Source organism: Platichthys flesus, chromosome 1 (genome assembly GCF_949316205.1).
Source record: "Platichthys flesus chromosome 1, fPlaFle2.1, whole genome shotgun sequence".
Lineage (NCBI taxonomy): Eukaryota > Metazoa > Chordata > Actinopteri > Pleuronectiformes > Pleuronectidae > Platichthys > Platichthys flesus.
Window position 1 is genome coordinate 4947601 of NC_084945.1, and position 16592 is coordinate 4964192.

The following is a 16592-nucleotide window of genomic DNA, read 5'->3' on the forward strand; positions in this document are numbered from 1 at the left end:
CGTTGAGTAAAGGCACTAGAGGTCTCCTTCATGATACCGTGCAGGGAAACACTTTACACGGCAGAATATTACTGAGAATTGTTGAGTCTCCTGTGGTTTAAAAGAATATCAGTGGCAGTTTGGTAATGGCCACCCATCCTTTACCGCGAGTGATTTCCCACAGCGCACCAGCTCGGCTGAATATCCGTGCCTTCCTTCCCTAACTTTTCACTCTGTCCTGTCGCTAATCGCCTCCTGGGTAGACCAACCTGAATTATTCAGAGGCTGAATAATGGGGCGCACTGAGCGTCGGGGAACACAGATACTGAGAGGAGGGTGACAGAAACAACACAACATTCATTTTGTGCCCGTGCTGCTTAGCTGGAAGCCAGGCAGAAGGGGCTCGTCTAATGAAAACGCAATGGAAGTATAACACATTTATGTAACCGGGCCAGAATTAGAGAAACCAAAGAGCAGAGTACAGATACGTCAGATGTCGCAAACAGAAATTCCAACAGAAAGAAATGAAGCTAGTTGTTTACCAAACTGCAGGAGGCCATCAGGACTCACTCAGGCTCGGCCTTGGCCTAAGTCTTTGGGGATAATGTTTTCTGTCCCAACTCATGAATTATAAATCGCGAGGGGTTGAGAAAGTGCCAGTGATTTATGAGTGAGCTCTTCACTTTGGGTCCACTTCACCCAGTCACGGTTATATCGGGGGGGTCTCCAGAGGATGCACAATTCACTGTGTATACGCTAAATTAAATGACAGCATCTGCATGTTGTTTGTCAAATGACTCTTTCATCTAATTAGAGGACATTCGATACCTGTGACTGGAGGAAGTCATGGTGATCAGTTGTCGAGTTTGCTTTTAATTGAAGCAGTGTGTTTACTGGACTCAATGATCTCAGTAATTTCTCATGCAAGAATAGTGTGAGTTTTGGCTGCTAATCAAAACTTGAATTGGCACTTAGTGGAACGCATGTCTCCGCCAAGGCGTAGCAGTCCCCTGAAATTCAATCAAGCTAAACCAAGTTTCACAAATTCATAGATATTAGTTTTTTTAAATATAGTGAATTATTATCAATATCCATTATTCCCTGGAGAAAATCTTGGAAAAACGTCCAATCTTGTTATGTTAAAGAAAGTCAAACACAAGAAAACCCCTGTTCCGGATCTGCACCAAAATAGAAAAAGGTTCTTCCCTGACTCCAACAACATCCTTCCACCAATTTCTGTGGAAATCCGTTGAGTTGTTGTTGTGGAATCTTGCTCACAAACAAACAAACAAACCAACCAACCAATCAAACAGACAGACAGGGAAAAGAAGAAGAAGAAGAAGAAGAAGAGGAAGAAGAAGAAGAAGAAGAAGAAGAAGAAGAAGAAGAAGAAGAAGAAGAAGAAGAAGAAGAAGAAGAAGAAGAAGAAGAAGACAACCTCGATGGAGAAATCCAATCGAAAGCCGTCATTATATATATATAATATAATTTAACTGGTAATATGATTTCAAAAAACAAACAACGTGTGCAGCTGACTTCTCATGTTGCTAAAAAACGTTCAGGCTCTTTTGTTTCTCAAGAATAAAAATAAAACTCAAAGCGATGATGTGAACAGTGACTCGGCCGCTGCTCTGACTCTGGCAACAGCCGCTCTACATTATACATAATCTCCCTCCAGGCGTTCTTTAGAAAGCATTTGGACCATATTTTAAAACTTTTCAGTCATTCCTAGCCTCAACTCAGACTTATTTTGGGAATTAAATTCCCCTCCTGCAGAGCTAAATCCACTTAATACCCATTGTCACATGATATTTGTTTTAGGGCCGAACAGAAGACGTATTATTATTTGTGCGTTTTATACACAAGTCTTCAGGGTTTAACATTTGCGATGTCGTGCAACAATAATATCTTGTGTTTGTTGTTAGATTTTTCTCTTTTTAAACAACAAATCCAGACTTTAATCCCTCAATTAACATTAAGATGGATGGAATTTGGCATGGCCTTTCAATGCAATATTAAAAACCTTAGCTGAGAATGTGAAGGGATTACACATTCATATTAGGAGAGGGGAGCGCTCGTCTGCCTCTCCTCTCCTCTCCTCTCCTCTCCTCTCCTCTCCTCTCCTCTCCTCTCCTCTCCTCTCCTCTCCTCTCCTCTCCTGCCTGACTTGTTTATTTACAGGGGAAATCGCCCACAAATAGACAAGCGGAGGTAGATTGAGATTTATTAACAAGGAAAAAGGGGAAATGGTGGCCGTGTGTCTATTTTTCTCCGGTGCAGCCTGCAGACATCCAACAGCAAGAAAAAAACAAACCAGATTCTTGTGCAGTTTCATCAAACATTATTTATGCAGGGTGTCAGCTGACACATGCTTTTTTATTAACCGGCGTATTACACTGCTTGAATGAACTTCAAAACCATCTCCCTGCTGATGGTTTACATCTTCCATCTTCAACATCAGCAATCTGCCCGGCATATGAAAGGCTTAGATTGGACCTGTTTTCCAGAGCCAGTTATTATCTTGTTCGGGTAGAAGAAAATCACAGGATATAACAAGACGAGAGCAATCTTACCTGGTCTTGGTAGACGAAGAAAAGCATGATGGACAGAATCTCCAGGAAGAAGATGAGCAGGAGGAGGATGAAGAACTGCGGGGGACACAGAGAGGGCAGCACATCGTCAGCACAGTCATTTATTGAAGTGGAGGAAAACAACACCGGGGGGATTATAGGGCTCTGTTCGTGAAATTTAAATGACGCGTAAGTTCAAGGGGAAGTGTGTGTGTGTGTGTGTGTGTGGGAGTGAAAGGCAAATTTTGAAAAAGAAAGAAAGAAAGAAATGGCCAAAGACAGTCAAGGAGAGAGAGCTGGTGACGTGAGACCGATGGAAGAGCTGTAGATCGTTCAACCTCGATATTTCTGGCTGACAGGTCGAGGGGGCGGGAGAGAAAATCACAGACTGCAAAATATGAAATACACTTTTCCTCTATGTGAAGTTGTTGAAGGAAACCTATTTTATTTCCCGCCATGTTTCTCATGTGCCGGATGAGATGGGCTGCTCTGTACCTCATCTAAATGTTTAGATCTCGTTAATTTCAATAAACAACATACGTTTGGCTACTTGAGGTTCTTTAGACTTGAAATGCTGATTTGAATAAACAACCAATTCATCGTTCACTCATCTCATTGAATGAAGCTTTGAAAGAAGCATATTAAAGGTCTTCCCACAATGCATTGCTTGAGGTGCAGGAGCCATTTAGGTGTTTGACCTTCATTTGGCCAAACGCTGGAGGTCATGTTGTTTTACGCCCTCGGAGCCAATCGGCTATCAGCTGATGACGAAAAGCCAATATGTGGGAGCTTCTGAAGAAGACAGTGGATTTCTGGGCTGAGACTCCACCCTGTATTTGCTGTAAGCTGTTTATAGTCCGACAGGCTTCTATTGTCACATGAGTCATAAGCAGACATATTGTTTGTCTTTGGTTCAGGTCCAGACGACTCTTTCTCTCTGAACACTGCACTTCTGTCCGTCCTGGGAGAGGGAGTCCTGACGTATGATTGTTAAGAGCAGATGATGTTGCACCTTGTTTAAAACCTGTGAGGCAAATGGTGAATTTGGAATATGGGCTCAACAAATCAAATGTGGTTAACTAGTTGATAAACTGAGTCCAGCTGAGAGTGAGAGCGTTTGTTTTGTCAGGATGAGTTTGACTGAGTCTCACTGTGAGTTCAAACTCTCCAGAGACTATTTTTCTCTTTTCTACTTTGAGAACAAATTCAGATCATGTAAATTTGCTGGGCCTTTAACACATGCTCAGGTGTGTCTGGGTTTCTTTTCATGAGGATAAAAACCATGCGATGAAGGTCACTATTGGATTCAGTCCCTTTGAAATTTGGCAGAGTCTCTGTGAACACAGCCTTGCCTGATGTCTTTAAACTTTCCTTGGGTATGAAATGGCCTCAGCGGCTGTGTGTTCTTCATCCTTTATAGTGAGGAGAAGAAGAAGAAGAAGAGGAAGGAAGGTGCTTTGGCTCAGCTCTCAATTTCCACCATTACTGGAAAATGCGGCAGTGGAGGCAGAGGGATGTGATGTGTTTGCATATTAACGTGCACACCCTGAGCTGTGAATATACAGTATATGTGGTGAACATCAGGATGTCAACATGTTTACATGCTGACATATGCCTTCAGCTCAGAGTGTTGCTGAACGCAGCCTCTCTGAGCTGCTAGCCATGATGTTTTTTAACAAACATCATGGCTACACGTCCTCTGTGAGTTCCAGGCGATTGCTTGACGAGAGCGTTGATAGTTCACAAGTCTGACATGGAGCCGTCATCGGGCCGTCAGTTGCCTGTGAGGTCTCCTGGCAGAACCTGCATGAATGAATCACTAAGCCTGGAAAGCATGAAAGCCTCGGCGGCAACACTGCGAGGTGAAAAGCAGCCGAGGTAACAAACTGATGGCAGCGCTGGGCCCCGCTTTCCAGGAGGCGCCTCAAACAAGCGACTGGAATCAATTCCTATTGTTCTGTCAGCCTTCATTGATTCCACGTCAGGCCCTGGGTCGTGGAAAATTTCAGTTAGCTCCAATTTGGCGGCAATCCTCGCGTGTTTGCATGTTAATTTAAAACTGGAGAAATATGCCACGCGGCAGATTGAGGAAAACGTAAATCATCTGAGCTGTTGAATCTTTGAGAAAATATGTACTGCAGCTGTTTACTGCAGATCTACAACCCAAAGGAAGTAGATGAAAATAAAGGAGCGAGACCAACAGACGGAGGCAGATCCGTGGAAAAGGTCAAAAAGTGAAGTTTGAATCTTTTGAGCTATTTCTCGACTCCGTATTGATCCTCAGCAGAAACATCTCACCACAGTTTTAAGAGAGTTACGGGTCAACTGTGCAGCTCCACTGCTAGAAATTCAGATTCAGTGTGTGGTCGAGAGTCACACAGCAAAGTGTTGCTGCCTCTGGCCCCTCGATCCCTGCTATTGGATTGTTGTTGTTTTTTTACCCACTTAAGAGTTCCGCTAATTGATTTTCGGCCACTGGAAGCAGACAGACCATGAATCCATGTGACAGACAAGCTGCCCTGACGAATGGTCACTTAGCTCAGGTCCTATGGAAATGTGCCGCTGAACTATACTGCTAATTGTTTACGCATCCAGCTGAGTGGCTTAATAATCGAACGGCGCTGTCCTTGAGTTCACGCACCATCTTTCAGCCGCACACAAAGGTTGGCAGGTTTCTGTGACCAATCAGCAGTCACCAGTATCAGTAGTGTCCACCTCATCTGCAGTCAGGGAGGAGCTGTCAGCAGAGACAGGTAATTCATCATCTGCTAAGTTGATTGCAAAAATAAACACAATTTAAAGGTTATTTTCTGCAAATAATCATTTCTGATCAATTTATAGGCCAGAATTGCAATTTAACTGTCTCTAGAGGAAGATGATGCGTTTTCCACCTGAGTGAGAATACTGTCAAGGGACGCAACTCAAGAACTATTTGATTCACTAAATAAAAATAAAGTTGTTGACTTGCAGCAACCAGGATCTCAACAGAATCCGTTATTTGGTTACACCAGTTCTGTTTTTCTGTTTGTTGCAGGGCCGGTTACAAACAGTGGCTTTCTCAGAATGTGTTATTGCTGAAGATGAGTCGTCCTTCAAGCTCTTTTCACACATGAATTTGGGGGAATTGTCAGAAGAATTGGGTCTGGATATTTTCCAGAGTTTGCACTTGACAAATAGTGAACACAGCACTCACAGCAACTGGAAAATGACAGTTTCAGCAACGTCCAGGTGAGGGCTGGCCTCTGGGTAGAGCAGTCAGCAGTAAGGACTTGACGTATAATTTCAATCAGCAGCGGAGTCATAATGTGTATTTTTGCTTGGGAAACGCTACCACAAGCATTTGAGAGGAATCTGCAAAGTCAACACAACGATTGCGAGTGATATACTAACACAAACGCCACCATCACGCCCCCCCCACTTGCTCGCTGTGAGTTTTTGCAGACATTTCCTGACTGTATTCTCACACGGGCTTACTCACAACTTTTACGAGGGCTCTGGCAGAAGGAGTAATGGAAAATGTCTGGAGCAGCTGATGAGGACATTTGCGTTTCTCACAAATGGCTCCACCGGGAAATTTCAGGACAATGTGCGGACTTCAGTGTCCCCCGTCTGAAAGCAGCTTTATAGTCATCTGATCTTAAGCTGCTATAAAAGAAAATATTCTTTATTTGTTGCTGTGCTTCTTATGTATATTTTCGTTTTTCAACTTCAAATTTAAAACTTTTTTTCAATAGAAGACAAAGCAATGAATTAATCATTGATGCCGGAGCAACGAGAGCTGAGGGACGTTGTAAAAACTCGGAGAGATAATCTAGTGCTTTCATCACCGCTTCTCCATTAATCTGCTCTTAATAAGAAATCCAACGGCTCTTGGTTGGACCACAGGCAGAATCCAGACTCAACATGACCATTGGAAGGCAGGCGGCAGCATTTGGCTCCTATAATACTCTGCAGGAAAACATTTGAATTAGCTGCAGGGATTTCACACGGCTGCACGGAAGGGATCACAATTATCAAATGGGTTGCAGCCGGCAATTAAGTGCAAATGATAAAAGTCCATTTGTGAACTAGAAAAAGACTTATAATAAAAATAAAGCTAAATTAAAGCACGTCCCAGCTTCCTCATGTTTATAACCGTAATAAATCCAAAGGGTTTTTTAAACGTTCTAATGAAGACATAAGATGAAAAACAATATATTTCTCTAAATTACTTTGAAAGGCCGTTGCATAGGAAAGGTATAGTGGAAATGGTGTTTATGTTACAGAGCTGGCGTCTGCTACTTTTATGTAATCACAGTAGCTTGTGCTTGAAGTTAGTTCTGTGCAAATGGATGTGGACACTGCATATACAGAATCTGGGCTAAAATCTCAAATTGAAGTATGGCTTGTTTTGTAGTGCACCAGCACTGTCACTGTGATAAATTATTATAAACAAAGACTCAGATCTCGTTACAGAGGGACCGAAGCAGCCTCAATATGTTTTTCCTGAATTGTCATTATTCAATCTGAAATACTGTACGTTATTCTGTTCGCTGCGGCGGCTTCCAGCAGCATAACCACGGGAGAGATTTATAGAGAGATCGGAATAAGAGGAAGCAAAATGGGGCAATAAACAGTGTTTTATGGAGCAGCTCGCTAAACTGTTGTCAAGCAGCCTCTTCCTGTTTCCGGAGATTCTGCTGATTTAACAAACTTTTGACTTTGCACTGTCACTGGTGGAGGAACTTAGATTGGTTGGGTCGAAGTCCTGGTACCAAAATATACAAATATCCCATTCTAGATACAATTTATGAATTCAGACCCCGTCTTAAATAACTGTTCAGATATTATCAGCAAATTCAACAGGCATGTTCTCAGACCTGTGGACTCCAATGTGGGATATTAATAGACTATATAGACCAATGAATCAGTGCGTAACTGTCACTGTAGCAGGTTGGGAAATACTAAGAGTTAGTTCAATGGTTCTCGACCCAGGGGTCAGATCTCTCCACAGGTTCATTAGATAAATATGGCGAATTGTGCGATGGTGACTGGGAAGAGAAAGAAAGAAACAGAAAGTTCTGTGATAGAAATCTATGATATGTTGCTATAATCTCTGACCTTTTTACATAATTCATCCTCTTTCTTTCTGACTTGGTTATTTAACTGAAACTCTCTGAGATCCGTAGTGAACAGAGTTAAACACAACTAAGCACTGAATAACAGACACTAGTTTATGTAACGGGTCACGAGCCAAAAATGCTCAGAATCACTGCTTAAATCTTTGGAACTATCCACATATTTATGCAAAATCTTCTGAATCTGATTAGCAGCGAGTGGATAAAAAAAGTGAAAAGTAAAACATATCCATTTGAAATACAGCATAAAATGATATTCTACAGAAAAGTAGAAGCTTCTTGGGTTTAATGGAAACGAGATTGAGATGAAACACTGACACATCATCACCTTTTCACCAACTTCTTAAGTCTATATGATGAACTTGTTAGATAAGAGCTGCTTATGTATTCGTCCATCACTTACAGAGAATTATTAATCTTTTGGATTCTTGTTTCTCGCCACTCAACTTAATACAGCTCTAATATTGACTTTTAGCTCTGCTTTGGTCTCCACCTGCTCTTGTGGGGAATATTTCTCTTTAGCTATATGCTTAATGCTCTTTTACTTTTACCAGACAGCTGTTGGTTTGTTGTTTTTCCTGTTCGATGCTCGACGAGTAATTCAAATTGGTGTTTTTGAGCATTTTTCTCGAGTGTTGCAGGCACAAACATTATCATAATGATGTCAAAATAAATCCCATTTCACATTATTCTTACACTGTTTGTAAACATTTAGTTTGTATCTGTATTTTATAGCCACTTTAAGTTAAGTATAGACATTTGTGTACTAGATAAACCATCACACTTGCCAATGCTATGTGTGTTGAAGGAAGGCTGCTGGTACAGATAATGCATCACTGGCAGAGCAACGGCAAGAAAACATTCATTTCTGACCTGAAGACCTTTTATTGTTTTTATCACCAGCTAACACGGAGCATTTCTAAACTGAGGGAGCTGTCTAGTATTTTATATTCCCTTCCACTGCGCTCCCCGTGCAAGCGTTGATAGATACAGATAGCACTGACACGTGTAATGGTGCAGATAACCATGTCAGTCTAACTGCAACAGATATAAAACTCAGCAGAATGGTCCTGTAGGACTTCTCTTCGCAGTGGACGTGTCTCCTGCAGCTTTTTGTTCCATGAGAGTTAATGAACATCTATCTGGTTCCTTCAGGGACGAACAGGAACCTGCAGGACACCGACGCTCGAGGACCAGAATAGAAACCCTCAGGATTGAGCAGCTCTGTTCTCATCTTCGTCGCTGCAGCTTGGTTTACTGCGGTAGTTCATGGCATGGAAAGCTTTGCAGCAATTAATCTCCAGAGAGCTGGAATTTATGTTTGTAATATTTACATTTAAGGAGACTTTAAATTATCCAAAGAACCGCAGTCTAAGTGCAGATTGCATGCATGATGAAAATGCGTATAACAAAATCAGGAGGCCTCTGTGTATTTATGTTCTGACTTGTGGGGCCAGCAGAGCTGATGTCCCTGCTTAGTAAAAAGATTGATGTTTAGCAGGGTGTCAGGTCGGAGCTGTAATCAAAGTCCAGGGCCGGGGATTGATTCTTTTGTGTTCCCCCCCGTTCTGTGATTTCTACACAGGGTGAAATCCACAGTGTCTCTTTGTGTGTGGACAGAGCAGCACGACCGATGAACCATTCATGTCAGACACACGGTCCATCAGCGCCCTCTGAATCGATGGCTTCTGGGATGTCGCCGCCCTCCAGCGTGTATGGAGGGAAGCCTTTGAGGTGATGGCCTCGGTCTTTTCATGTGGAGGAGCTAATCATTTTACAGGCTCTATAGATCAGAGCCACGTCGAAGCTGCACGTTGTAAACAATCCTCTTCCTCTTCCACCGCACGGACCTCACCAGTCGGACTAATTTGTGGGCAGATTGGTTCACTGATCCTCGGCCACTCCTCCTCAACGCCCTTTGACTTGTGCTGGTATCGATCATCCCAACTCACTGGTGTGAACATGACTTTAATTACCCATTACCCTGATGCAAATTACTTTTGCGGAGAAATGCAGTGTCCCTAAACAGCTTCTAATTTTCTACTTAAAAGGACAAGGGATTGGACTTTGTTGCAAAAATGTGGTTTTAGAGTCTGACTGGTGCTGCATCACATGAAGAAGAGACCGTCCTCTGTAGCGTAACGGAAACACATGGGGTTTAATTCATGAAGTATTTAGAAAGTGAAAACCCAAAGTGAAGGTTCCTACAGGGTAACACAAATTCCAGAAGCCTCTCCCGTACATAAAAAATGCATCAGAGGAGTTTAAAACAACTTGTCGCCAACTAGGCCCTGTGGCTACGCAGTGTGTGATGTCCGTGTTGTCTCCTCCTTGTTGTCTCCTCCTTGTTGTCGCCTCCTTGTTGTCTCCTCCTTGTTGTCTCCTCCGTGTCGTCTCCTCCGTGTCGTCTCCTCCGTGTCGTCTCCTCCGTGTCGTCTCCTCCTTGTTGTCTCCTCCTTGTTGTCTCCTCCTTGTTGTCTCCTCCTTGTTGTCTCCTCCTTGTTGTCTCCTCCGTGTCGTCTCCTCCGTGTCGTCTCCTCCGTGTCGTCTCCTCCGTGTTGTCTCCTCCTTGTTGTCTCCTCCTTGTTGTCTCCTCCTTGTTGTCTCCTCCTTGTTGTCTCCTCCTTGTTGTCTCCTCCGTGTTGTCTCCTCCTTGTTGTCTCCTCCTTGTTGTCTCCTCCTTGTTGTCTCCTCCGTGTTGTGTCCTCCTTGTTGTCTCCTCCTTGTTGTCTCCTCCTTGTTGTCTCCTCCGTGTCGTCTCCTCCGTGTCGTCTCCTCCGTGTCGTCTCCTCTGTGTTGTCTCCTCCTTGTTGTCTCCTCCTTGTTGTCTCCTCCGTGTTGTCTCCTCCGTGTTGTCTCCTCCTTGTTGTCTCCTCCGTGTTGTGTCCTCCTTGTTGTCTCCTCCTTGTCGTCTCCTCTGTGTTGTCTCCTCCTTGTTGTCTCCTCCTTGTTGTCTCCTCCTTGTTGTCTCCTCCGTGTTGTCTCCTCCGTGTTGTCTCCTCCGTGTTGTCTCCTCCGTGTTGTCTCCTCCTTGTTGTCTCCTCCGTGTTGTCTCCTCCGTGTTGTCTCCTCCTTGTTGTCTCCTCCGTGTTGTCTCCTCCGTGTTGTCTCCTCCTTGTTGTCTCCTCCTTGTTGTCTCCTCCCTTTTGTCACCGTTTACAAATAGAACAATGTTCACGAGCCTGTTTGTTGTTTTGTTGACCTCGTGCAGCACAGTCACTGCCGGGGCCTGGAAGCTGAATATTCTGCCAGTGCAGAGGAATGAATCCCGTTAATGTGGAACAATGTTTTTCACTGCTTATCGGGATTTGCTAATACTGGCAGAAATTAGTCAGAGGCACAAACAGAGGCTGTGAGGCCTATGGTATTTAGACTCGTGTCAGCAGGACAAATGACACAGACCTCGGTGTAGTGTCCATTTCATTAAGGGGGGAAAGAATTAAACCATACCCTCATATCCCAGCATGCCTTTTATATGGAGATTAGATGAATTTACCTGCTTTACCCAAGAATTTGTGTACTTTCTTTAAAAGTAAAAACTGTGAATTTTAACTTTTACCCCCTAACAGTGGGAAGGGATCGTCATTTTTCTCCATTCAAATGTAAAAACGACTAAGTGTAGGAGGACGCAGCTGATGACGCAGGACGTGTACGTGCGTCAGACTGAATTCTTTAGTTCTCTCCCTAAATTGAAATGTGAAACCAAAACTAACCAGATCACACTTTCTGACTTTGGCCCAAAATAGTTTTAATCCCACATAGGACGGACGTGATTGAAACAGTTGACTTTCACTTTCCTTTTTTCTGAGTAATCGGTTGCCAGTCCAACTTTTAGTCCAAAGGCTGCTGCAATACTTCTGCCCTATAACACGATTAGAGCCCACGCTATCTATTTTTAGTTTTAATATGTTTGTATGAAGTTTGACATTCATATATATATATTAAAAAAAGCTAGGGATGTGCTTGAAGTCATCATGGAATCGCTAAAAAAGATGATTTTTGAAAACAGAAAATCAGTCGCTCTGATGTTGTGCTGCCACAAATTACGAGGCGCACAGAAACAGGAATAATAATAATCCTGGCAGCGCGGAGCGAAGCAGTAATTGCTCAAACCTCTCACAGTGATTCTGTGATTCTCCGCGTCCCTCATCAGCGATCAACGTGCTAATTAGCCCTGAAGCTCGGAGGGAGAGGAGACTTCTCCTAATGGGCATGAAGGATGTGGCTGCCCTGTCACTCATCAAAGCAAACTCTATAATTCCCACACACTCATTATATTGACACCGTGCAGGAGCCGGTGTGGTCACTGTGGGGAGATGTCGTGGATCGAGCTCATGATCGACATCGGAACCCCCGTTTCCCACAGAGCTCGTAATTGCTAACTCCTGCTGCGCCATTTTGGTAATGATTAAATCCGATTCCCGCCCCCCCCCACACACACACGCAGATTTCTCTTCCCCTCTGATAAACACTGTGCAGAGTTGATTACATGAGTTGGTTTGTTTATCAGAATCGTCCCCTCGGTTGTGAGTCTGTGCCAAACGGGTAAATATAAATAGGAATCTTGTATGGATCAGGGGTTCACATGTTATCAAGCGTCCCCCCCCCGGTTGGAAATTGGACCTCATGCAGCTCAGAGTCTGGATAAATTAGAGCGTGAAATGTTGGATATCTGATGTCAAACACTTCCTGTGCCCTGACTTGCATATTAGTGGTTATATGTCGAATTCCGGCCGGTGTCAGACAGTCCCGGGAAATGTGTCACCTATTAAACACGGCTCACAGCTTTTAAATCACATTTTAAAATGCCCCTCTGTCCATGTTACTATTTAAACTTATTTATTCCATTTATATTTGTGGTAATGCATCTTTAACTAGACCAACAGGTAGAAGGAAATTGGGGCACAATGTGACGTGTAGTCCTTCACTGTGTCCTCTCTTATCTGTGCTGTGCAGGCGTTGTGGAGCCACAGTGCATTTTAAGACTTCTTAGATATCGGACCTTGCAAAATATTGGACTGCTCCACATTTGTATACATTTTAAATTTGGGTTTTTAAAATAACAATCACACAAATTCAAAAGTAAATCTCGCTGAAACTGAAGAGAAAAGACAACTGGAAGGATCAATTACACAAGAAAATGATCCCTTTGGTTGAGAATTTAGTATAAAATCACTCGATGAATAAATAATAGGGCTTCTCTATCTACTGGCAATTTTCAAAGCGTGTTATGTGTAGGATCCTATCACTGTGACATGTGCTATGCATTGTTAGAGCAACAGTCTGGTGGAAAACTGTCAATTGTGGTGACATTGTGCGCTGCTCTTCCTTGGGATTACAACCGCGCTGTTAGTGTGTCAACGTGACTGACACCAGTGGTTAACCCCCCCTCAAGTGGGAGCACTGGGGCCAGTGCCTCTGACAACCAGCCGAGACCTGCACCACCACCACCACATCGGTCCAGGGGAAGCTTATATGGAGAATATATTTGAAATGATTATCTTTATTGTACATGAGCTTCAGTACTGGTATCCTCGTGGCTGTCTTTCTTTAAGTTTCTTCAAACTCCTGCAAGATATTACGATGCACGGTAAATGTCACGAGGTGTTCGGACCTTAAAGTTCATCTCCTGTCATTGATTAAACCTTCGAATCTCATCTCTTATATCTACAGGATAAGAAAAGAAAAGAAATCCCTTCATCGCCTCGAAATGATTTGGATGAAGAGCTTCACCTTTGCCTCATTTAATATTCGTGGACCTATAAATATGCAAATCAGCCCCAGCTCTGTTTAAAGCCAGGTCTCTGCTCATCACACAAACACACACACAGACACACACACACAGACACAGACACACACCTCTGTAGTAGAAGTGTAGTTCAGACACACATGTTGTAACTGGAAACCGATCAAAGAACGATGAAACGTATACAGGGTTTCCCACGAGCTGATGTAACAGAATGGTAATGTGCTTCTTGTAGGTCTGTCACTCACTCACTGCAACATTACAAAAGTAACAGTAATAGATTACATGTGTTAGACAAACCTTGATCCTGCAGCTCCGACTTCACAACCTTAGTGAACTTTAGCTTTCATTATGTGTCAGGCTTACAGGCCGTTATCAAAATAAGTTACTCATTTAGCTGAATAATGTTGAACTCCCGGTGGAAAGTGTTTTCTTTCCTTCTCAAACTTTCATTGTGATAGTGTCTCTGCTGTCTTGGCGTCTCTCACTCTAGATAAACGACGTGGTGATGGCCGATCACACCACGTCACCTTCAGACGGACGGCTGGCAGCTCACTCTGCGGCTGTCAAGTGTGAAGTGACAGCGGATGGACAGCAGACTGTGGACAGTGTGTCCCAGTGTTATTTAAATAAAACTGATCTTATCATTGTGTTTCAGGATTAAAAATATTCTCAGTCGTGACTTGAAGTATTTGGGTCTGTGAATCAAACTGTTCTGTCAATCTGTGAATCTTATGTTCAGAAGGGCACCTCTACCGGCCTTCAGTCACATATAAATGACCTGCCTCCTATTTAATAGTAAAGCAACTGTAGAAACAGCAGCAGTGTAATTAATCAAGGTGCTTTCTACTTTCAGGTTGTGTTGATTGTGGGTTTTCTGTCGGCAGAGCTCACTCTTGTCTTTCCTCATTAAGCCACAGAGATCCCTGTGCTTTTATTACAAATCTCCAATGCAAAATGAAAGACTTATTGTGTGTTTGTGTGTGTTTGTGTGTGTGTGTGTGTGTGTTGCTTCTCTGAGTGACGGCAGCTGCAGAAGCTGAACGCTTCTCATGAAAGGACACAGATTGAATCCCCGGCGTGTCATTTCAATCTGCGGCTATATTGTAAGAATTCTTAAAGATTATAGCTTTACTTGAAAAGTCAGCGACACTATTTGTCAACAAGATGCAGCAGAGCCTTGATTTTAAAGTAAACAGGAGAAACCTGACAGATAACTTACCGTGAGCAGCAGAGGACGACTCTCTTTGACGGCGCCCACACAGCCCAGACAGCCGATCACCATGATGATGGTCCCCACCGCGATGAGCAGGTTGGCCGCCGACAGGGAGGGAAGGGATGATGACAGGGTGGCAAAGTTCCCCTGGGTCACCGAGAGCCAGACCCCCACTCCCAGTATGCCACATCCTCCCAGCTGCAGAGGCAACACACACAGAGAAGGCGCAATGCTGTCAGTTCGCTAATAACACGGTCAAACTCATTCCCAGACACAAACACAGCGGAACATGGTGGAGCATGAGAATGTTTGAAGTCTTTCTTTCTTTCTTTCTTTTTTTTTAACAGAATGCAGAGGAAGGAAATGGGAGGAAGCAAAAACCAGCTACCAGAACCAGTAAAGCTTTTGTTCAATACATTTAAAGAAGTAAGTGAATTAAGGACAATTTGCTGCATTATGTGTCGGAATATTTCTTGCCAGCAATGTGGAATTTGATACCTCTGCAGGGAGCTTGGCTAGCTGTTCATACCTATCTCCAGTCTTTATGCTAAGCTAAACTGAGGGGGTATCAATCAGAACCATTCACACAAACATACATTAACGAACAGTATAAAACCAATTATTTACAGGACAGGTCAACACAACGTCAAATAATAAACAATTAAGATTTATCAAACTCAAAAAGACATTCATAAACAGTCAAAATAATACTTAATACTAAAGTTACGAATAGACAGTGACAGGACATCACGTCATCATTTCACCTCAGGGATCAAGCACAGTTTAGTTCACATGGTCCCGACCAAAGAAAAGAAAACATCAATAAATCAGTTTTATCATCAGACTGATTTATTAAACTTGAGGTCATTGGATTAGCAGGGAACTCAGTCATTGGACAGTTCTGGTGACCATAAGAGGAACATGGAAGCAGAAGAGTTTTTCTGCCAATTAACAGGACGGATTTTCAAAGAGTAACACATGGATCTTGATATTTTTTGGGGCGAGTTTAGTGGAATGATATTTCTGTGTGTGTGTAATTTGGTGCAGATCCAATTACGAATGTGGAGCAGATTTAAATGTGGTTTCATAAGGGCCCTAGTGGAGATGTGTTCCCTACTGCGGATGTGTATCTGACATCACTGGTTTCACAAGTAGATCAAGACTTGAGGATTGTTAGTGAAGACCTCACATATCATACAGAGAAACCCACAGTTCCCACCATGAACCAGTTAGAGACACTGGAGAGAACAAACTCCCTTTCAACAGAGCAAGACCCGGAGACATGCATCTGTACTAAACAGTACTTCAACTAATAGCGTTTGAATTCATCTTGCAGTGATGTAGTAGCCATGAGTTGTAAAATCAACATGTTAACGTTATTCCTTTCCACACTTCAAAGCAGGAAATTATGACTCTCCCATTAAACAGACTTAATTTAGACACAAGTCAAATTATCACCTTCACTAAAGAGGCTACGTTTTTAATATAGTCGACCAATCACCGACCGCTGGGCCCAGCGTTTGAAGAGTTAAGCTGCTCTGGGAGGAGATCTGCCTTCTCTGGAGTCCAACACCAGCAGATCGGGGATGTTCCTTCTAATGCATTAGTGTCCTGATGAACAGCAACATGTTTGCTTTTGCCTTAAGAGGCTGATATTCACAGTGTGAGGGGGGGGAGAGACTAACACATTCATGATGCAGCATTTTCAGCTGCGACTATTGGAAATATCCATCACGCAGCCAGTCGCACTCTCTCCACGGCCACTTGCCAGAGCTCCCAGCGGCAATAAGACTAACATGGTTAAATACATGATTATTGCCCCCCCCCCCCCCTCCACTCATTTCATTCACACACTCACATGCACTTTTCTTTCCATTTCCAGCTTCAACACAAGATCTGATTTAATGAGCTTCTCGAGCTAGAAGTAGGGCAAGGCTAAAATAAAAAGCACTCATGTGGGGCTC

General features: G+C 43.2%; 1 protein-coding gene across 2 annotated transcripts in view; it reads right to left on the minus strand.

Annotated features, from left to right (window-relative positions):
- Nucleotides 1-16592, minus strand: part of tspan4a (tetraspanin 4a) — a 120752-nt gene that overhangs the window by 32425 nt on the left and 71735 nt on the right. For both annotated transcript variants that reach the window (XM_062397830.1, XM_062397756.1), the window contains 2 exons: nt 14635-14826; nt 2553-2627 (listed from right to left, as the gene is read on the minus strand). In XM_062397830.1, the coding sequence (XP_062253814.1) occupies nt 2553-2627; nt 14635-14826 (267 nt within the window). The remainder of the gene's footprint in view (nt 1-2552; nt 2628-14634; nt 14827-16592) is intronic.